This window comes from Artemia sp. Qi Xiang Cuo, chromosome 11 (assembly GCF_049724085.1).
Source record: "Artemia sp. Qi Xiang Cuo chromosome 11, ASM4972408v1, whole genome shotgun sequence".
Lineage (NCBI taxonomy): Eukaryota > Metazoa > Arthropoda > Branchiopoda > Anostraca > Artemiidae > Artemia > Artemia sp. Qi Xiang Cuo.
Genome location: NC_142804.1, coordinates 31,230,085 through 31,253,991, shown reverse-complemented (window position 1 = coordinate 31,253,991; position 23,907 = coordinate 31,230,085). Strand labels below are relative to the sequence as shown.

The 23,907-nt window shown below is 35.6% G+C and overlaps 1 protein-coding gene across 2 annotated transcripts in view; it reads left to right on the top strand.

The window, feature by feature from the left end:
• LOC148946872 (TOX high mobility group box family member 4-like) overlaps positions 1–23,907 on the top strand; it is a 140,327-nt gene that overhangs the window by 19,921 nt on the left and 96,499 nt on the right. Inside the window, exon 1 of one of the 2 annotated variants that reach the window (XM_089096682.1) lies at positions 15,055–15,180. The exons of the other annotated variant lie outside the window; for it this stretch is intronic. Coding sequence (XP_088952808.1) covers positions 15,127–15,180 — 54 coding nt within the window. The 5' untranslated portion in view covers positions 15,055–15,126. Of the gene's footprint in view, positions 1–15,054; positions 15,181–23,907 lie in introns of those variants that run through there. 2 annotated transcript variants of the gene reach the window in all.

Genomic DNA, 23,907 nt, shown 5'->3' with positions numbered 1-23,907 from the left:
GATTTTTGTTGGCTTAAAACTAGGAATCACACAAATCATTTTCCTGTGAAATGGATTTCTCAAATTGCTTTAGTTCAAAGTTTAAAGCTTTAATCAGTTTACAAAGCAAATTTTCAATATTCTTAGAAGTCTCCTCTTCAAACAAGGCTAAATTTCTAAGAGGATCAAGGAATGAGAAACGAAATTCTCTAGATACGCCCGTAATTAGAGAAATCGATTTCTAAAACTTGATTCACTGGAGAGAACAATAACGAAATGAATTGAATATCTATGTTATTGTTATTAAGGATTTCCATATTTTTGTCTCGCAATACTAATTTCAATTTTGACAACTTAAAATCAAAACGTATTAAATGCATTAATAAAGGCACCTGGGGTGGCTTTATGGTTGTGGGGGGGGGATTAATCTACCTGCTTTTTAAAAGTTGTTATTGACCTTTAGTTTCCTGAAGACTGCAGATTAATTTCAAGGCTTCAGCATCCAAATTTTCTTGATAATAATGGACGAAAATATTTGAGCCTCTTTGCCTATAGAGTGACATAAGCTGCGAGTTTTTTTTTTTTTTTTTTTTTTTTTTTTTTTTTTTTTTTTAGATATGTGTTACTGGATCTCTTGGTTTGCTGGGATATCTTGGTTTGCTCTTTGTGGACGAATAACTTCACTAAAGTAGCCATTGCTGTCGAACTCCTGCGTATCTAATCCTTATGTCACTCTTGCAGCAGTAGCTGCAATCGGTACTATCCCATTATGCGGGCCTCTCTAAAAAGTCAAGTTTGGTTAATGCTAATGAAATAAAATAAAATTGGATGAATATATAATAGTTTAGAAACAAATTTGGGCTATATATTTGCATATTAGGGGGGGGGGTGGTAAAGCATTGTATACATTAAATACGTAACCTAACCTAGGTACCTCCCCCCCAAACCCCCAAAAAACCACATTTTAATATCGTATACGCAATGAAAACCTTGCTATAATTGCCTGCTCTATAACAGTTAGGACGTCAAAAACGGGTTTTATCATTGCCTAGTCTATAGTGATTAACCCGAGAGGCCCGCATAATGGGATAGTACCCTGCAACCCAGTAAAGAACGATCCTAGGCCCATAGTAACCACGATTTAAAAACAGTTTTTAAAAATTAGCTCTAAAAAATACATGACTAAAAGAAATCCAGGAGTGATAACTGTTATTCACTTTTAGCTCAAAATTAGTTTGTAATGTTAAAAATTTTATTCTAGAGTTGAAAAAAAAGGCTGAAATCCCTCGAAAATGGCGTCAGATAGAAAGTACACCACTGGAATCGCCATGTCCAAAAACACGTTATTAGAGGTTTATAGCCCCCGCTTCCAAATGCTCCTTGTTAAAGCATCATACAGCACAAAAAATGGCACTTTTTAGTGCCACCTCTGGAAACGAGGGAAGCTATGATGTCGGGTTAACCCTCTTTACAGAGGTTTCCTTAAGAGGATTCTATGGTATAAATATCAATTTGATATCAATCACTTAGAAGGGTGCCACATGCAGCTGATAGATTGGCTCGTGTCCATCATATTAGTATTGAAACCGATATCATTTGAAACCGGTTATTTAATCAGATTTCTAGGTAGGCACGTACGCGAGAAGATTTTCTGGGAGGAGCAAACAACAATTTTTTTTATATTTTGATGAGAAGTGTCCTGAAGTTCCGTGAAATTAAGGATTTCGGGGTTTTGAGACTTAACCCCCCCCCCTTGCATACGTCCCTGTACCTTAGTCATCCCTGTAATTTTTCATACAGTACCCGTATAATGACAAATTTTTGGACAGCTATGGGAAGGAAAATTCCAACAATTTATCTACATCCCAAATAAGGTAATGTAACCAGGGGCGTAATTTGCTACAGGGCAGGGGGGCCACTTTGCCCTCCCCCCCCCCCCCAGCTGAAGTTTTTTTCTTCAAAAAGCTTGTCAAAACTAAGATAAGGCTGCAAGGCCGTATCCAGGGGGGCGGGGGATTACCCGGTTTGACCCCCCCCCCCGAAATTTTTGACCGAGTCGAAAATTAGTCGAAAATTAGTAAAACCTTAGTAAAAATTAGTAAAATTAGTCGAAAACCGAGTCGAAATTAGTAACCCCCCCTCCCGAACAAAAATCCTGGATCCGCTCTTGTAAGGCTGCATAATTCAGGCATCCAGAGACATGGGGCAGTTTTCTTTAGTATATCTTTGCCTTTGTGGTACTGTATAACCCATTTTTCGGTTTTCACTGTCATTTTCTAGCTTAAAAAAAATCTCACGAAAAAGTTTTTAAAGGAAAGTAAAGAGCTGCATTAAACGAAAGACGAGCAAAAATAAAGTTAAGTAACTATTCACGCTTTAAAAGAACATAAATTACTATCAATAAATAATCGAAACCAAAACAAACAGAATTTATCACAACGAAACCAAACAAAAAAAGAGAACCTAGAATTTCTCACAACATAAACAAATAGACTGAAAATCACCACAATAACCAAGATTACTGAAAAGTACTAATGAATGCAGACGAACAGTTTGATTGAGAATAGTATTCACTTTTCAAAGTCTCAGCAATTTTTAATTAATGAACATTATAAGGATAGAACGTTTAAAATATATTGTGTTTTGCGAAGATTTTAAATGCAATGATTTTAATTCTACCATTGATTTAAATTTGACTTTTTAAGCTCTCTTTACAATTAGAATCATCAGGGGTATTTCTTTTGTCTTCCACTGCGATTTGATTAAAACCGTAGTACCTTACGAATTCGTGTATAACACAGCGAACATGCTTTCTTTGCCCCACATTATTGCTTGTTGTTTGGCACCAAACCATGACTATTGACGACTGCGATTATTTGTGACTGCAAGTACAGTCATCAGTTACTGCTATTGTGACTACTTAGGACTGCAACTACTCGCGACTGCCACTATTTCCCTTTCCAACATCTTATGACTGCGACTACTTGCTGTGCCCATGTTGTTTTTCTGGTCCTGCATTCGGAGTTTTTCATATATTCTGAAGTAGGTTAATTCTATCTTTATTTTACCGTTTGCGCATATATTTCATGTAAGTGACAATATGGACTCGTAGTAGATATATTTAGAGTGGACGGAATGGACTCGTTGGTAGATAGACTTCGAATGTGTCGTGAAAGTATTGTGAATTTTCCGCTTATCGCGTAGTCTAAGTAGTTGAGTCGTGTGGCATCTTTATGAATGTTCCTTTTATAAGTGTTTCCACTTTTCTATTTTTCCTTTGTTTTTACCTGTTGTACTCCTCTTGGTATATTTAATTTTGTACAGAAGGTTGGAATAGATCATTATTGTATGCAAATTTATACTGGCTCATTTTATTCTTAGAAACTGTCAGCCATTTTAGCTTATAATTTTCTCATCCAATTAAGACCGACTTAAAATGCTAATAAGAAAGTCTACTCAATCCATAATAATGTCCATATTGAAACAACCAACATGAGTAATGTGACAAATCCAATCTTTGTATTTTAGCTTTATCTTTGCATTACTTGCTGAAACTAGCCAAAAATGGGTTTACAAATGTTAGGATCAGACCACCATTTTATGTTGATTATTTAAATAGTAAAGTATCTTGATCAAAACATTTTTCATTTACCCCTTAAATCCTAATTTTTGCAAATCCTTATTTGTTTTTTCGGATTTGTTGACCTGTTAAGAGCAACATATTAGTTTTGTAAACAATGATACATTCAAAAAATTTTACAGACCCTTTTTTTGTCTTTACCAAAGAAAATATCATTCTTGTTTCATTGTATTAAGAGATTTTATTCAGATAAGAATATAAGTTTTATTAGAAATAAAAATGTGATAAATACATAAATTACGTAGCACCTGACTACATGTTCGTTATAGAAATGTCTTTTTATGTTGGGGGTCATCTTGAAATTAGATTTCGGGATTGCAAATCCTTGTCAGTTTATACCAGAACAACTAGCTAGTTCTGTGTTTCCGAGAAGCATTTTCTGTTCTCACCTAATGTAATTAAATACAAAAAAACAAGTTTTTTCAACTGAAAGTGAGGAGCAACATTAAAACTTAAAACGAACAGAAATTATTCTCATTGCAAAAAGAAAGGGTCAATTCAAATTTTTAAGTGTATCTTGTTTACAAAACAAGTAAGTTGATCTTTATGGGTCAACAAAGTGGGTTTACGAATATTAGGATCAGACTGCCATTAAACTCAATTATTCGAATGGTAAAAAATCTTGATCACACTATTTTTATTCATGTCTTTAATCCCAGATTTGGGAATCTTCGTCAGTTTATCAGATTTGTTAACTCACAAAAGGTAGCTTACAAGTTTTTTTTTAATTCAGATAAATTCTATAGCTGAAATTTAAATGATATTCCTTTTAGATTATGATTATGTTAAATGATAGATTAGGTTGGTTTCATTACATCAGGTGAGAACAGAAAATATTTTCCACAAACAGAGAAAACGTTCACTTCTGTTAGAAGTTTTTTTCTTAACTAAATTGCTTTTTTAAAAAAGAAGAAGTTTTTCAAAGAATAGTGAAGAGCCATATCAGACAGCTTGTGGTAACGAACTGTAAGTAAGAACTGTCGGGGGTTAATAGTAATCGAAACTCTGAAAAAAAAGAAAATTGATTACAACATACACATAAAAAATCCCTTAATTTGGATTAAGTCTTAAAATAGGTATTCCGGGGTGATGGCTTTGTTCTTATTGCAGAAAATACTTTCTTTGTAACATAAAGATTACATTCATATTCTTACCGACACAAAAGGTGGAGAGGTGGGGGGCATCTTGAGCGTCGCCAGGAAATTCCTCAGGAGGGGGAGGGTAGCGTTTCCTGGTGGAGAGATGGGGGGCATCTTGAGCGTCGTCAGGGAGTTTCTTCGGAGGGGGGAGGGTTCCAGAATAAACCAAAGGGAACTTCTTATTATCCTTGCATAGGGAACATGACCACCTTTACTATTAATTAATTTAAAAAAGATTCAAAAAAGAAGGTTTCAAAGAAAAGTAAAGAGCTACATTATGCCAAAGATGAGAAGAAATAAAATAAATAATTTTTTTAAGCGTAAAACAACCATAAATAAACATCAATAAATGAATGAAACCCAAAACGAACAGAAATTACAATGAATAACCGAGTCAAACTAAAAGCAAGCAGACAGTAAGAAAAGTAGGTCTGATGTCTCCCGTGCCCTCCAAAGACAAGAACATCAATTGCACTTTTATAAAAGCAATACTTATTTTAAGCTATTTATTTGAATTTTTTATGATATCGAAAACAAAAGAAAAAAACATTGCCATCATAACCAAGATTATTGAAAAAAAAAAAAAAAATATGAACGCGGATTGACAATTTAATATTTATATTAATATTCATTACTGAAAGTCTTAATAATTGTGAATTTTTTAAAGTTAAAAAACAGAAAACATTTAAATTTATTCTGTTTTCAGTAGAGTGCAAATTATGTTCTGGTCTTTAGAATTTACGGGGGGGGGGGAGTCCTATTCCTATTAGTTTTTTCTTGTTTTTTTTACTCAGTTACATATTTTTATTTTCTGTTCCTTTTGGCTCTTGTTTTGTTAATTGATGGTAATTTATGGTGGTTTCACGCTTGAAAAATACTTAAATTTATTTATAATTATCTTTGGTTTAATGTAGCTCTTTAATCTTCTTTTAAAACTTCCTGTGGGGAACAGTTTTTTTTATTAATTTCTACCTTTTTTTAATAGGCAGAATATTTGTCATTGTTAAGAAATGAATGTTTTAAATCTTTTCGGTTTTTCTCTGTAGGAATCCAGAGTTCGGCTTGTTATTTATGTGTCGGAGCAGAATTTTCAGCAATAGTCTATACGCCCTTTTGACAACCAGAACACACATAGTATATTTTTATTTAGTTTTACACCTCCTCAACTTTCCCTGCAAAATAGAACTTAACACCCCTTTTCTGGTCCTAAGACATTGTATTCGTGCTATTTTGACAACCTGGATGTACTTGCAATCCCTTAAATTTAGTTTAATAGTAAGAGCAGAAGAAGTAATAGAAGTTGCCCTGAAAAATTTGGCTTAATAATTTCAGTCGGTCTTGAGATATTGCTGAGAGATCTTACTGACAACCGGTATGGAAAGTTTCTACTTTATACCCTATTCCAGTGTTAAGATGTCTCGCCTGGATATCGTGACAACCTGGTTTATTACGGCAACCTGGATGTACTAAACTATTTTGATTTATTTTAATAGTAGTAATAATAGCCCCTACCCCTCTCCAAATGTCTGTTTGACTCTTAAAAGTGTAACAAAAGTGCATGTAAAAAAATTGGCAGTTTCTTAAAGTTTTTTTTTGTAAAGCATGAAAAAAAAAATTCACCGAACAAAATCCTGAACACGGCCCTTATCCCCCTCAACAGTCCCTGTTGACATTCCATATTAAAACCATTAACCATGGTAATAGTAGTACTAATAGAAGTACCAGTAGGTAGTACTACTACTATTGGTAGTAGTAGTATGAATATAATGCCTTTTGTTAGTTCAACATACCCCTGAACATGTCCCAAAAGTTTCAACTTAATACCCTTTTCTTCAGTAGTACTACTTGCACCAGTCGTAGCAGCAGTAGTAGTAGTAGTATTAGTAGCAGTCGTGGTAGTAGATGTAGCAGCAGTAGCAGTAATAGTAGCAGCATGCGCATAATGCCTCTTGGTTAGTTCAACACCCCCTTTAACATGCCCTGAAATTTTCAACTTAATAGCCAAGAGCCTTCCTGGGATATTACTGATACGCCCCTTCGACTGCACAGACTGCAAAGAGTGTTTTGATTTAGTTAAAAATCCCCGTAAACACTCCCTGAGAGATTGATCTTCATACCCCTAGTCTCCGTAGTAGTCGTAGTTGCAGCAGTAGTAGTAGCAGCAGTAGTGATAACAGAAGTGTGCACAGAGTGACTTTTGGCGAGTTCAACATCCCCGTAAACACTCTCTGAAAGTTTCTATATAATTCTCTTAGCCGTTCCTGAAAAATTCCTCGTATATCTTTTTGACAACCTGAATGCACATAGGGAGTTGTGATTTTGCTCAACATCCCGCTAAATGTTCCCTGAAAGCTTCAGCTTAATACCTTTACTCTCAGTAGAAGTAGTAGTCGTAACAGTAGAAATAGTAGCAATAGTGCTAACATACACATAGTACCTTTTTGTTAGTTCAACATCCCCCTCATCATTCCCCGAAAGTTTCAACTTAATATCCTAAGTCATTCCTGTGGCCCGCCCTTTGTACAACCCACATGCACACAGTGTGTTTTGGTTGAGTTCAACGGTTGCATTCCCAGTGGCAGAGCTATTGGGCCTTTCAACTGTGATGAACAAGATTGTTAAGTCAAATTTTGATCGGATGGCTTTCAGTAAAATAAAACGTGCGTGACAGGGAGGATACTTGCCCTCCAATCGCATTCGACTCTTAAAAAGGGCAATTGAACATTTAACTTCATCAATCGAATGAGCCCCTTCCGAAGTTTCTACGACAACTTCCTCCATACAAAGTGCCTTGGTGAAAAGAAAAAAAATAATACATTGTACACACTTCACTGTTTACTTAGGCAGCGCTGTTGCGCTGCCTATTAAACCTATCTATAGACAATGGGTAACTAACCATTTTAGGTCCCTGTTCCTGGGGCTGTGGGGTCGTCGTGGGCCCAAGAGCCATTCTAATTAGATTTTTTGACGTTTCTGAACAAATGACAAACTCCGAATTTTCAAACAGTATCATAGAGTTTCGGAGGGACCATATAGCAGAAAGGGGCTCGGGAGAGAGACTAATTGAGGTCCAATTACTTTCGGCCCTTAAAAAGAGCATTAGAACCTTCAATTTCTAATCAAATGAACCCCCTCCCAAGCTGCTATGATTACCCTTCCACGAGAAAGGGCCAGAATTTAGCTGATTTAGGGGAAATCATTTCACCTTCCCCCCTGCATTGGAACCCCGTTTTCCTAAGTACTTAAGGATGTAATTTTCGAGCCAAAGAGCCGTTTGTTGTGCCCAGTCTTTTTTTTTGGGGGGGGGGGGGTTGGACCCTGGAATTTTTTTTTATAGGCTCGATTTCTCTTGGACCAAGCCAAAATTTTTCTGGCCCATATCATGGCCAATAGGCCCCCCCCCCAAAAAAAAATTGATCCTTCAGCCCCAAAGAATGATTTTTGACAGTTTTCGGCCAATCACATATCCTGCGTTAAAGAAGCCCCCCTTTTCAATTGTAAAACCTCCGAAAACAATTGAGAATTTGCACCATTTGCGGCCTTTGTCGCAATTTTTTTTTTATAATTATTGAGAAGTGCAAAGTTGAAACTAAAACCAAACAAAGATGATTGTTTCGCAGTTTATGCATCTGTATCAGGGAAATTGGTTCAAATAAACTGACTTGTGACATTTCCCTATATTTGAAGAACTGCCAAAAGATTCGCCTATACTGCTAACCACTAATGACACGTTTCTGTAATTTCCAAGTGGCTTACTAACTAGATATGTGTCGGGTCACCATTAAGAATAGACCCCGGCGCTGCGCCATAGAGGGAATACCGGCGGCGGCGGGGCTAAAAACGCGCGCCGCCGCCACGCCGCCGGTAAGATGTCGCCGGCGCGATCAATGTTGACCGCAAACATTAATGTTTTCATCAGTCTTTCTCAAATCACAGCTTAAATTTACAACAGATTCGAGCCTATTCATGAGTTTAAAACTTCACAAGTCGCTGGCTGGAAACTGGTCTTCTACGTTATTTATCAGGAGAAGTAGAAATCTGGTAGAAACGAAATGGCTGTGGCGTTTCAGAACCCTTGCATAAGCTATGTATTATTAACATAAATAATTATCAAAATGAGTAGTTTTTTTTCATCGAGCATTACTGCATATAAAACTTCAAATACCGTATCTCAAAATTCGTCAGTTATCTGGGTAAAAACTTGGAATATAGTTTGAACTTAAAACCTTAATTTTTTCATAATGCCCTTTGCCTATATTTGTTTTGTCACCTTTAAAACGGTTGAAATAGGTGACTTTGATATTTATTGTTTTTTTTTGGCTATTTTGGATTCCTAAAAATCATTCTTGGATTAAAAACCGTTTTTTAATAACAATTTAAAAAAAATACATTTAAAAGTTTTTTTTTGGCTTCTTTATAGAATATATGTCATGTAGGCTAAGGCTGAACTGCTGCTTTTTTGTTGCTTTTGGCTGCTCTTTTGGATATTATTCATTTTTCTATTGGGGATTCATTCCAAATTATAAACTCATAAATACCTAATATCAGCTAAATAATAAACTGCATCTAAAAGTAGTAAATTTATCAAATTGAAAAATACATGATGAACACTTTACATGAGAACACTTCAATTACATTCTAAAGGTAATGAAAAGCTCATCCGTTTTAAATGTAATTAAATGAAATAATATGCAAACTGAAGTAGCTCCAGGAAGATGTTGAGATTTTCATCCTAGTTCGCCACTTTTAATCCTAGCAAAATGTTAGGACACTTAGTATCAGTTATTGAGTTTAAGCTTTGATTTCCAAATGCTCACAAAAATAACAAAATTTAAGAATGTCGCAACAATAATTCACCTGTGGTCAAAATATTCAAAAGCTCCTCTTTGATCCCCACCCAGGCTCAAAGCTTCTGCTATGTTCATATCCATGGAAATCTCCAAAGAGTTTCTTTTTAAAATTAATTAAAAACTGCCACAAATCAGCATCGATAAATAAATTAAACCCAAAACGAACAGAAATTACAATAAATAACCGAGTCAAACTCAAAACGAGCAGATATTAACATAAGTTGGGCGCAAAACCCCTATGCCTTCCCAAGGCCAGAACAAAATTTGTACTTTACTGAAAAAATACAAATGAATGTGCATTGTCAGTTTAATCTACTATACTGATATTTAGCAGTCAAAATGTTAATATTATTTGATTTAATAAATTTACAAAAGTAAAAATATTTATATTTTTTTCAGCAAAGTGCAAATTTTGTTCTGGCCTTGGGAAGGCATAGGGGTTTTGCGCCCAACTTATGTTAATTTCTGCTCGTTTTGAGTTTGACTCGGTTATTTATTGTAATTTCTGTTCGTTTTGGATTTCATTTATTTATCGATGCTGATTTGTGATAGTTTCACGCTTGGCCGATTATTTGATTTTATTTTTGCTCATTTTTCGTTTAATGGAGTTCTTTACTTTTCTTTGAAAAAATTATTTTGTGGAAAAAGTTTTTTTAATTGATTTCTGTTCGTTTTATATTGACATAGTCTATTCAGAGAAAAAGAAAATATCACATTAAATATTTTTGTTTTTTAAGGCTCTATGATTCGGCCTGTTATTTGTATGCTGGAGAAAATGTTGCAGGTGAATGTAACACAACACGCACCTTTATAAATCTGGACACAAAAAGTGTTGTTTAATTTAGCTTCATACCTCCTCTAGTTAACTTGAAATGTAAAACATGATATCATTTGCAAAAAAATATCTATACTTTCTTTGATAGCTTGGATACACTTACGCTATTTTGATTTGGTTAAATTTTAAGAGCAGAAGTAGCCCCGAAAGTTTGAACATAATACCCTCAGTCGTTCTTGGGGTACTGCTGAGATGCCTTATTGAAAATTAGCATTATCACAGTGCATTTTGATTTAATCTTAAGGGAACATTTAATTTTTAAACATAATGGGCAAATGGGTGGGTGGGCGTGGAAGGGGAATTAGCTTCCCTCGAATCACATTTGACTATTGAGAACGGCATCAGTCCTTTCTATTTTCAATCGAATGAGCCCTTTTCGAAGTTCCCACGACAACTCCCTCGATACAAAGTGCCCTGGTCAAAACAACAACAACAACAAAAAAATATCACTAATCACTTTCGACTATTAAAAAGGGTAATAGCCCTTTACATTTCAAATCGAATGAGCCCTTTTTCAAGTTTCTACGACAAAAATTTCAATAAAAACTGTATATTCCCCCAGGGCATAACTTACAACACTTGTCCTGAGGGTTGTGGGGGAGTTTCCTCCTCAAAAACATATTTTCTATCTGGAAATCAACTACGCTGAACAAAATGGCTGTCCCAAAATTTTTATTGGATGTGTTTGGGGGAATGATGGGCGTGAGAGGGGAGTTTGCTGCCCTGAAATCACTTTCGACTATTAAAAAGGGCACTAGTCCTTTGATTTTCAAATCGAATTAGCTTTTTTTGAAGTCTCTACGACAAAGATTTCAATAAAAACCTTATATGCCCCCAGGGCAAAACTTAAAATCCTTGCCCTGAGGGATGTGGGGGAGTATCCTCCTCAAAAACATATTTTCTATCTAGAAATCAACTACGTTGAACAAAATGGCTGTCCCAAAATTTTTATTGAATGTGTTTGGGGGAATGATGGGCGTGGGAGGGAGGGGGGCTATTTGCCCTCCAATCACTTTAGACTATTAAAAAGGCCATTAGCCCTTTAAATTTCCAATCGAATTAGCTTTTTTTGAAGTTTCTACGACAGCGTCTCCTTTTTAAACCTTAGATTACACCAGGGCATAACTTAAAACCCTTGCCCCTAGGGATTTGGGGTAGTGTACTCCTCTAAAACATATTTTCTATCTGGAAATCAACTACGCTGAACAAAATGGCTATCTCAATATTTTGATTGGATGTATTTGGGGGAATGAAGGCTAGTTACCCTCCAATCACTTTTGACTATTAAAATGGGTACTAGCCCTTTGAATTTCCAATCGAATGAGCCTGTTTTGAAGTTTCTACGAAAACGCCTTCTAATAAAAACCTTATTTGCCCCCAGGGCATAACTGAAAACCATTGCCCTGAGGGTTGTGGGGAAGTGTCCTCCTCAAAAACATATTTTATATTTTGAAATCAACTAGGCTGAACAAAATGGCTATCTCAAAATTTTTATTGGATGCATGTTGGAGGAATGCTGGGCGGGGGGGGGGGGCTAGTTGCCATCCAATTACTTTCGACTGTTAAAAAGGGCACTAGCCCTTTGAATTTCCAATCGAATGAGCCTGTTTTGAAGTTTCTACGACAACGCCTTCTATAAAAACCCTTATAGGCCCCCAGGGCATAACTTAAAACCATTGTCCTAAGGGTTGTGAGGGAGTGTCCTCCTCAAAAATATATTTTCTATCTTAAAACAACTACGCTGAACCCAATGGCCCTCTTAAATTTTTGATTGAATGTGTGGTGAGGAAGGAAAGGCATGGGGGGGGGGGGCTAGCTTCCCTTTAATCACTTTCGAATATTAAAAATGGTCCTAGTCACTCCCATTACAAATCGAATGAGCCTTTTTCGAAGTTTCTACAACAACTCCTTCGATACGAAGTGCCTGGGTATGGAGAACCAAAAACAACACATTGTGCCCACATCGTTCTAAGCTTTTATTATGACCTGGCCTTTTAATGTAACTTGGGCACTGGACCAAGGGCGCCATTGTCACTCGAGTGCAACGTTAGGTGGGGATGTCGATATCGCTTTCGTCACACTTAGACCACACTGCTTTTCCATTTACGAACCAGTTCGTTTTAGTGTGAATCTGCCTGGTACTTATGAATGAATGTTTTCAAAGTAAACTCGTTTTATCAATAAGACAAAAAAACGGGTTGGACGCATATGTCCCTTTCCCTTTGGACGATAAAACTATACAAGTGCTGTATCAAGTATAACTCACGAAAATCTTGTGAATTTTTGTCAACTTTTCAACTTTTTGGCATCCCTGCTTCCAATAAAAAAAATCAAGGTACTATCACTTAAATATAATAACTCCCTATGCCCCCCCCCCTCTGGATATCATCCTGATAGGCTACCGTCTCTGCTTTAAATATAAAACAAAAATTAACTTAGTGGCATTCCTGCTTTTAAAAAAATAAAAAATCGAGGTATTATCATTTAAATATGATAGCTCCCTAACCCCCCCTCTGGATACCACCTTTATAGGATGCCATCTCTGCTTTCAATTAAAAAAAAATTATATTTTTGGTATCCCTGCTTCCGATAAAAAATTTCGAGATATTAACGTTTAAATGTAATACCTCTCTACCTCCTCCCCCCTCTGGATACCACCTTGATAGGATATTGTCTGAGCTTTACATTAAAAAAATAATTTACTTAATAATTAACTAGGTCAATATATGGTTCAAACAAACACGCCAAATAACATTAAACAGCTTATTTTTCATTGAAAAAAAATTAAGGGCATGAGTAAAGGGGTACAAAGACAACAACAAAAATTTCGAAATTATTCAGATATACCTCAAATTATTGGAAAAATGAGTCATAGATTTGCCCTGGCATTCAATAAGATCCAAATCTAATTAAAAGGGAGCACACAAAAAAGCCAAATTAGGCCAGTAGCCTATGAGAAATCGCAAAATACCCAAGACAATGAACAAGTCCCAATGGAAGACCCTGGGTATATCAAAATATTTCAATGGTTTCCCGGAGAATTTGATATTATTTTTTTCCGTCTCCACATTAAATGAAAAAAAAACATATCTCTTTGGTATACCTGCTTTCAATAAAAAAAATTGAGGGATTATCATTTAAAAATGATATGCCCCCTATCCCCCCCCCCTATAGGCAATAATCTACAATTTTCTTATGAATCATATTTTTGTGTTAACTTCCGTTTCAATCTTTAATTCCCCAACCTTGTACATAGCTTAGTCTATAGCTAATTTTTTTTCAAAAGAAGACTGTATTTTCTTTAATCTATCAGGCGTTCCAAAATTGAGTATTAAACATTAAGAAAATCTTATCTAAAAACAGCAAAAGAAAAAAAAAACATTCTGCAAACTTACAATTCAGCTGTATAGTAGTGAATGCGTTCTATAATTCTATTCAACTTGAAAATAAAATTCTTGACTACGAATGATGTAAGAAATAGCAATTGGGAAACTGCATTCGAGATTGTTTAAACTCATTTCATAAAGACGATACTTTTTTGTCAACATATGAAGAACTGTGTAGATTGCAATATTTGCAATTTCATATTGCATCTGTCTGGTTTTTATGCAAAGTAACAAAAGAGACAAAAATTAACGAACAAGAGAGTAGTGAAGAATTATGGTATGCAAATTAATATTTGGAAAGAAAAGTCACTGGTGATAAATCGCTAGGGGTGGCACCGTGATTGCGTGATTTTCGGGGATTCGGGGAACCAAATTTTTTTTTCGGGGTGATGCATAGATTTTTGGGGGAATACCCGAAAATTCGGGGATAGTGCAAGCCCTGCTTGATTTCTAATCAGGAAAATCGAAATACTAAACCACACGAGAAAGAAAAGCTCCGACTTTGCGGTTGACGCAATAAACAATTGCCGCAAAATTAATTTAAAGTCAGCCGAACACCGGTGCCTCTGCCAGCGGCGGCGCGCCGGCGGTGCGCTGGCGGCGTAGTGACACTTCGACGGCGGTCGCCTGGCCCCTCATCAGCGGCGTTCGTTCGATCCACCGGCGCGGCGCCAGGGTCAAATTAAGGAAGGGTCTTACTCTCCAAGGCTTGGAGTCCGTAATATGTGCCAAGAGGAAAACATTTCTGGGAAAGTGGTGAAAAAACAGAGACTCTCTGGAATGCTGCCCCTCACTCTAAACTTTTTTTTAGCTCTTTCCACCAGTAATAAAGCTTGAATTGAGTCTCTAAATTGGAGGAATAAAAAGACCGTAATGAAATGCAGCCAAACACTTGAACTTATTTACTCCTATTTATCTTTGAATGACTATTTTATTTATTAAATTATTTCTGACGTTCGAAAATGATAACATAATTCTTTTAACAAGGAGCTCTCTCGTTCTTTTCTATTCAATTTTCCCTGTTCTTAGAGGTAATTGACTTGTATTTATTTTGACATTTCTATTGGTGATATTGCCTACATAAGCTTTCTAATTCCCGAGGAAACAACATTACTATTGCGATACTCTGTCATATCGATAATAACTGCAAATCGATGCATTCTTAGAGCAAGTTAGTGTTCTCGGCGCACGGTTTTGCTTAGAAAATAGACGGAGAAATTTTTTGGATTATGAATATTAGAAACGTTTTGGACGGATTGATGTGAAATACTTAGGCCTATTATGGTGACTAAAAAATATGGATGGTTTTTGTGCTGCATCTTCTGAGGAGTTAAGACAAGGTTATGATAAGGTAAGACTTCCAGACATGGTTTCTGGGTGTAATAATTGGATTTAGAAAACTGGAAGCGTCTCAGATTTAAGAGTACAAGGGCTTTTACTGGATGCAAGAAGCTAGATGGAGCTAGTTAGTGCGTTAAATGTCGTGGAAAGTAAACTTCAGATTGAAGTAGGATGGAAAGAAATCGTTTCTTCAAACGGACCTTTCCAAAATTATCCGTGGTTTCGAACGGAACGTATCCAGTGGAAGTAATTTCATCTTAGATTCGAAAAATACTTCAAGTTCGATTCAGAGTCTCCTCCTCTTGAATAAGAATGATCGGAATCAAAGAACATCGGAATGATTTCGGAATCAAAGAACAGAGCTAAGGTTTAAAGATATAATAAACATAAATCATTCTATGTGTAAGAGGGGATGTCGCCCTTTCATACACAAAATAAAGTTTGGATTATCAAAAGTTTGACTTGTGTTTTCCTGAAAGTATTTTAAAATGCAACTAATTTAGCCGGTTGGTCATTCCTGGCTGTTTTTCTACGGCCTTCCAGGACTTTGAACAGCAAATTTAATTGTTTATTACAAATCAATGACCCCATCTATTCCCGAAGCACTAGCATAAATTAAACTTTTACTCGCATTGTTCTTGTGATAGAGCGATTCTCCAAGTATTAGGATGGAAACATTACGTAAAGAGTGGGTTGAGGGGGATGACGACCCCCCTCATTTAAAAAATAATTTATATGTGTGTTATGTTCGAAGGTCACTTTTTGACTTCATTCGAAAAAAAAAGTTTATATATTTTGACCACAGGGTTACATTAATCATATATAATATATATATATATATATATATATATATATATATATATATATATATATATATATATATATATATATATATATATATATATATATATTCATCCCTGAAAAAAAAAAAAAAAAAAAAAGCAACCGTGACCAGTCTTCTTGGGAAAATAGAAAGTTCTGTTTTGTACATATTCTAAGCCTCGTGTCTATGTCTGTTCACCTTCAATATCATCTTGAGAATAATACTAAGTATGAGGGGCAGGGGGGGGGGCATGGCACTTCAAGCATTTTTTTTTTCAAGACTGCATTATGAATAATTACTAAGTTAGGTCTGAATGCCTTACGTAGTAAAATAGGAATATCCTAAATAATATGAGGTTTTTGCCCCAACTAAATTCCCTCTCTTTAATCTCAAGTTCAAATTTTATCACAATCCTCAAAATTAAAATAAAATGAACACTTCCTGTTACATTGAGAGGGGTTTCACACCCCTCCCCTGCAAAACTATATGGCACGCTTAGTCCGAAGGTATTCCCATAAATGAAGAGGGTCAGGATTAAATTCTTTCATTCTCCAATATGGTGTGAAGTATATCTCGTGGAAAGTTTGAAAATATGTACCTAAGCATGTACAAATGCTCTTTTTAAGAGTTTTACCTCTCTCTCCCCTCCCTAAATAAAAAGATCCACCCAAAATACCTAATGCACAACTATGCATTAGTGTGTATGACAGGGGGACAATGGCGGTTCGGGCCTCTCTAGCACCTGGTGCAAAATCTTGACTAGTACGCCCCCCTCCGTGTCTCCCGAATTTCATTCCAATTTTAACAAAACTTGAAATAGAATAATGAAATTTTTAATTTATTTAAATCTAAGTTTTCTTACTTTAGCCTCAGCATAATTATCAATTATCTCGTCCCAATTGATTGCTTCCTAGCCCATATTTGATCTGACCTTTCTTACTGATTGCCGTAAGTGCTGACCCCCCCCCCTCACCCGCAGCACCAAAGAAGTGATGACAGCTGTGCAAAAGTGGAAAAATGACGTGTATCAAAAGATTTTATGGAAGATTTTGAACTATTATGGATTACCTGATAAACTAGTCGAAATGAAATCGCACTCTATGAGGATAGGGAATGTTGTGTGGCCACGGAAAATTTGGATACCCCTTTCCTCAAAATAATGTCCGGTGTCAAAAAGGGATATGCCCTCTCCCCATTCGTGTTAGTTATTGTTATGTACTACATTATAACGCATCCTTCAGACTCTGGATTGAAGTTTTGCAGCCGTTAGATCTCTGACCTGTACTTCGCTGACGACGTTGTTCTTCTCGAAGAAGTCAAACAGCGATCGCAGCTGCTTTGCGGTGCCATAGATGAAAAGGTTCAAAAGTTGGGGCTAACAGTGAATGTCAGTAAGACAAAAAGCATGGCTACATCTGACTCTCTGTTGACGCTGAAATTCAAAGATAAAGCCATTGAACAGGTCAATGAATTTAAATACCACAGGCATTTGAATGATATAATGGTGAAATAACCAGCGAAATCAAAAAGAGGATAGGACAAGCTACATCGACTTTTAATATGTTGAAGCCAATCTGGTTACTATGTTCTTGAAGCACCGCCTCATGAATGGCAATGTGATATGCATTACCCTCTATGCAAGTAAATGCTGGGATCTGAATGTTCAACTGGAGAAACGCGTCCTAGCTTTTAAAAACATCTGCCTAAAAGGAATACTAAATACATCGTGGCAGGAAAATATCACGAACAGACGAGTTTGCCAGAAAAGTAGTCAACCGTTAGTTACTGACCTTTTGAATCGTAGGAGATGGACGTACCTTTGCCACGTCCTTTGTCTGCCAGAGGATCGACTCATATGTTCATTTTATGAGGGGTGCCCTGAAGGGAGGTGCAAAAGAGGTTGTCCAAGACACACCTTGTGAAGGCAGTATGAACAGAATCTGAGTCAGGGCTGCAGCTCTGCTCCGTGATGTGTGGTGAGGTTTCGTAGACGCCCTATGTGCCATTCCTGGCTCTGGAGGGTCTACGGTCTAAGGTACACGACCTCTTATTTCTGACCATAGACAGTGCAATCGCTAATAATATTTGATAGACAGCTCTTACGTTTCCGAAGACACCTTCATCTCCGTATTGCACAATTAATTCTAACACATACGTAGGTTTCTTTAAGAAAATGTGTCGGTGTTGACTTATTTTCTTCATGTCTTGGAGTTCGTGGAACAATTGTAAGGGATGTAAATCATCGCAATAATTTACTTTTATTGCTATTTACTTTTATTTTCAAGGAATAATGATGAAGATATAGGAAAAATGAAAATGTTGGATTGAATTTGCTTATACTTACTGCCAACTGCGCCCTCGTATTTTAATAAAAATAAAATTTCAAAAATAAGAAAATTTTTATAGCCATTAGATTATATATTTGACATTTTCCGCCCCTATAATTTCTATACCCGGGGAAAGTGCCCCCTTGTCCCTCCTCCTAATTCTCCACTGCAGGGGGACCTCAGTGAATACGAAAAACTATTGAAATAGTTTGTTATATTCATTCGTGACGCCCAAATGAACCATTTTTTTTAATCTGCATGAAACTTTCAGGGTAAGAAGGTTCGACAATGAGGGGCTTAATAATGACAACAACACCTGGAAGAAAAATTTGGTTGTATTGATTTGTAGCGCTTAAAAATTTCAGATACGCTTAAAAATTTCAGGGTGTTTATTCAGGGCTAAGGCAACCTCTGTTAAAGTGACGAATCTGGTTACATAGATTCATGACCTCCGATTGTTAAAGACAAGTCAACAGAACTCTTTTTATTAATGACCTTGACATGGCCGTTACAAGGCTTAGGGGCGTAATAGTCTCGTTTGAGGTAAATTCCGTACGTTTCAAGCATGAATATTATGTGACTTCATTTCTACTTGTTTTAGATTTTAATATGGATTGTTACCTTTCTCTGAAAATTTATTCTAAATATGGTTGATAGTAATGGTAATGTCTAATAACCTTAAAGTGGAAGCTTGACGCCTGTTATCGAGAAATGTAGCAAAGGATGTGTGCTTTTTGTAGAGGGGACCCTAAACTTTCGATTGTAGGTCACCGTGATATGTTCATTCAAACGTAAATTTCAAGTTTTAGTGGCGTTTTTCAGGAGCAAAAGACCTCACATTGTAGTAAATTACCTATTTCCCCAATTTTATACCTAAAAAATTACTGTTGGATCGAATAGAGCCAAAATAGTATAAAAAAATAACCAATCGTCGATTGGTTGTCTCAGAAAACCAATCGTCGATTGGTTGTCTCAGAAAACCAATCGTCTAAAAACTAACAAAAGCTAATTACAATGCGGACAAAAGACCTAACATTGTAGTAAATTGCCTATTTCCCCCATTTTATACCTCAAAAATTGCTGTTGGCTCGAATAGAGCCAAAATAGTATAAAAAAATAACCAATCGTCGATTGGTTGTCTCAGAAAACCAATCGTCTAAAAACTAACAAAAGCTAATTACAATGCGGACAAAAGACCTAACATTGTAGTAAATTGCCTATTTCACCCATTTTATACCTCAAAAATTACTGTTGGCTCGAATAGAGCCAAAATAGTATAAAAAAAATAACCAATAGTTGATTGGTTGTCTCAGAAAACCAATCGTCTAAAAACTAACAAAAGCTAATTACAATGCGGACAAAAGACCTAACATTGTAGTAAATTGCCTATTTCTCCCATTTTATACCTAAAAAATTACTGTTGGCTCGACTAGAGCCAAAATAGTATAAAAAATAACCAATCGTCGATTGGTTGTCTCAGAAAACCAATCGTCTAAAAACTAACAAAAGCTAATTACAATGCGGACAAAAGACCTAACATTGCAGTAAATTGCCTATTTCCCCCATTTTGTACCTAAAAAATTACTGTTGGCTCGAATAGAGCCAAAATATTATAAAAAAATAACCAATCGTCGATTGGTTGTCTCAGAAAACCAATCGTCTAAAAACTAACAACAGCTAATTACAATGCGGACAAAAGACCTAACATTGTAGTAAATTGCCTATTTCCCCCATTTTATACCTCAAAAATTACTGTTGGCTCGAATAGAGCCAAAATAGTATAAAAAAATAACCAATCGTCGATTGGTTGTCTCAGAAAACCAATCGTCTAAAAACTAACAAAAGCTATTTACAATGCGGACAAAAGACCTAACATTGTAGTAAATTGCCTATTTCCCCCATTTTATACCTCAAAAATTACTGTTGGCTCGAATAGAGCCAAAATAGTATAAAAAAATAACCAATCGTCGATTGGTTGTCTCAGAAAACCAATCGTCTAAAAACTAACAAAAGCTAATTACAATGCGGACAAAAGACCTAACATTGTAGTAAATTGCCTATTTCCCCCATTTTATATTTCAAAAATTACTGTTGGCTCGAATAGAGCCAAAATAGTATAAAAAAATAACCAATCGTCGATTGGTTGTCTCAGAAAACCAATCGTCTAAAAACTAACAAAAGCTAATTACAATGCTTACAAAAGACCTAACATTGCAGTAAATTGCCTATTTCCCCCATTTTATACCTCAAAAATTACTGTTGGCTCGAATAGAGCCAAAATAGTATAAAAAAATAACCAATCGTCGATTGGTTGTCTCAGAAAACCAATCGTCTAAAAACTAACAAAAGCTAATTACAATGCGGACAAAAGACCTAACAGTGTAGTAAATTGCCTATTTCCCCCATTTTATACCTAAAAAATTACTGTTGGCTCGAATAGAGCCAAAATAGTATAAAAAAATAACCAATCGTCGATTGGTTGTCTCAGAAAACCAATCGTCTAAAAACTAACAAAAGCTAATTACAATGCGGACAAAAGACCTAACATTGTAGTAAATTTCCTATTTTCCCCATTTTATACCTCAAAAATTGCTGTTGGCTTGAATAGAGCCAAAATAGTATAAAAAAATAACCAATCGTCGATTGGTTGTCTCAGAAAACCAATCGTCTAAAAACTAACAAAAGCTAATTACAATGCGGACAAAAGACCTAACATTGTAGTAAATTGCCTATTTCCCCCATTTTATACCTCAAAAATTACTGTTGGCTCGAATAGAGCCAAAATAGTATAAAAAAAATAACCAATTGTTGATTGGTTGTCTCAGAAAACCAATCGTCTAAAAACTAACAAAAGCTAATTACAATGCGGACAAAAGACCTAATATTGTATTAAATTGCCTATTTCCCCCATTTTATACCTCAAAAATTACTGTTGGCTCGAATAGAGCCAAAATAGTATAAAAAATAACCAATCGTCGATTGGTTGTCTCAGAAAACCAATCGTCTAAAAACTAACAAAAGCTAATTACAATGCGGACAAAAGACCTAACATTGTAGTAAATTGCCTATTTCCCCCATTTTATACCTCAAAAATTACTGTTGGCTCGAATAGAGCCAAAATAGGATAACAAAATAACCAATCGTCGATTGGTTGTCTCAGAAAACCAATCGTCTAAAAACTAACAAAAGCTAATTACAATGCGGACAAAAGACCTAACATTGTAGTAAATTGCCTATTTCCCCCATTTTATACCTCAAAAATTACTGTTGGCTTGAATAGGGCCAAAATAGTATTAAAAATAACCAATCGTCGATTGGTTGTCTCCGAAAACCAATCGTCTAAAAACTAACAAAAGTTTTACAAAGCGGACAAAAGACATCGCATAGTAGTAAATCGTCTATTTCCGCCATTTTGAGCCAAAAATTACCTGTTTTGACTCGAATAGGGCCAAAATAGGATGAAGAGAAATTTCTGAGAGAGCATGATGTCTAAGAATTACCAAAAAACTATTTACAAAGCCTCCCATCTTCAGAGACCATTCGGCCAAACGGAGTCTTTATCGATAAACATGCAGTCCATACAAAAAAGAGTAAAAACGGTTAAAGGGTATAGGCCAATAGTAGGCCAAAAGCGGACAAAAGACATCGCATAGTAGTAAATCGTCTATTTCCGCCATTTTGAGCCAAAAATTACCTCTTTTGACTCGAATAGGGCCAAAATAGGATGAAGAGAAATTTCTGAGAGAGCATGATGTCTAAGAATTACCAAACAACTATTTACAAAGCCTCCCATCTTCAGAGACCATTCGGCCAAACGGAGTCTTTATCGATAAACATGCAGTCCATACAAAAAAGAGTAAAAACGGTTAAAGGGTATAGGCCAATAGTACTGACGGTTATGTCCTGTCCTGTAAGTTTAAGCCAATCATAGAAAACAGAATTTGTGGACCTAGTTTCAGGTGTCACAGGTCGATGCAGCCAAACTTTCAAATTTGAGTTCTGTCTGGCCCTATCTACATGGCGTTCAAATTTGAAAAGAAAAACAAAATTAGGCCCATTTTCGGGCATCACGTACGGATCCAACCGATTTCAAATTTTTGTCTAACGTCCGATAATAAATGGCCCTGCTTTGTGATCTTTCAACACTATGCCTTAAGAAGTAGGAAGCTAAATTAATGTTCAGAACTAATCAAATCCTGAATAGCACAATTAGAAATATTAACATTTTCTAATACACCTTAGGAATGACTTTCTGATTTTCAGCTTCCTTTATTACCGTTTTATAAAACTTCCTTTGGAAAATTTCGCTTCTTTGCTTTATTGATCGCCTCTTTCAATGCGTTTTAACATCATTTTTCATTTAAATTCTGTCAAGGTTTTATTTACATGAGAGAGTGAAATCTAATTATTCCAAAGTTGAGTTCATTTCATATAGACTTTTTCCAGCGATATTGATTTTCACATAACTATTGCACAAAAGGAAAATCTCATAAATTATAATTTCTATAGGAGAGAAAGTAACAATAGAATGTGTTATGATAGGGACATAAATATTGGCAGATTAAATGTCTAGATTTTTTGTCCCGTATTTTTACAAAGCATTTATGAGAGACTAAATATCTGACTTATGAGACAAGAAATCTGTTTTTAAATAAAATTTTATCTTTTTTATCAAAAAACATGATTGCCATTTACAACTTCCAGTGATTTTATTTTTTATGAGACTACCCATCTCATGTTGGATTTTTGGTCAGAGAGCTTAAGATCGCAATTGAAATTTCCTCTCCTCCCATTTAGGTATAATCCCAATCCTACTTCTAGCCTCAGTAGAAAAGAAAATCAAATAACTTTTTTTTCGGCTCTGCTCTGGTCTTTTCTACCTGATAAAAGCTTTTCGATTGCAAACATATCAAAAATCCAGCTTGACAAAATATACTTTAATATTAAACGCCTATATTTTTCTTCTCGTCTTTTATGAAGCATTTATGAAAAAATACGAAAAGACTAGAATGTAATATTATAATAACATAATCTTAATTAAAATTTTGTATAATTTCAGTCTCCTAGGGAAAAAGCTATAGCCTCTTGCTTTACGGGCAAGAGTCCTCGGGTCTATATTTTTCTTCTCGTCTTTTCGTGAAGCATTTATGAAAAAAATATGAAAAGGATTGAAATTAATATTACATTAACATAATCATAATTAAATTATGTATAATTTCGGTCTCCAAGGGGGAAAGCTATATTCTCTTGCCTTACGGCCAAGAGCCCTAGAGAAGAATATTTGTTTCGGTTGTAAAACAAAGCCAAACCAAATAACATCTTATGCAAGTAGCTAAATAAAGCCCTAAATTCCATATCTTGTTTTGAAAATAGTGATGATGCGTTTAAACGTTTAAACGGATTAAACGTTTGCCGAAATATTGAAAAGTTGAAGTCTATATAAAGAGCAACGGTCGTTTTAATTGGCAGCAACGTTGTCAGAACATCATTGATAGTAATATTGCTAATGTCAGAACTACTTAAGTGATACAGGGTATCTGAAGAGCCCAAACAATGTGACCAAATGATAAAATCAGTAACGTTTTGC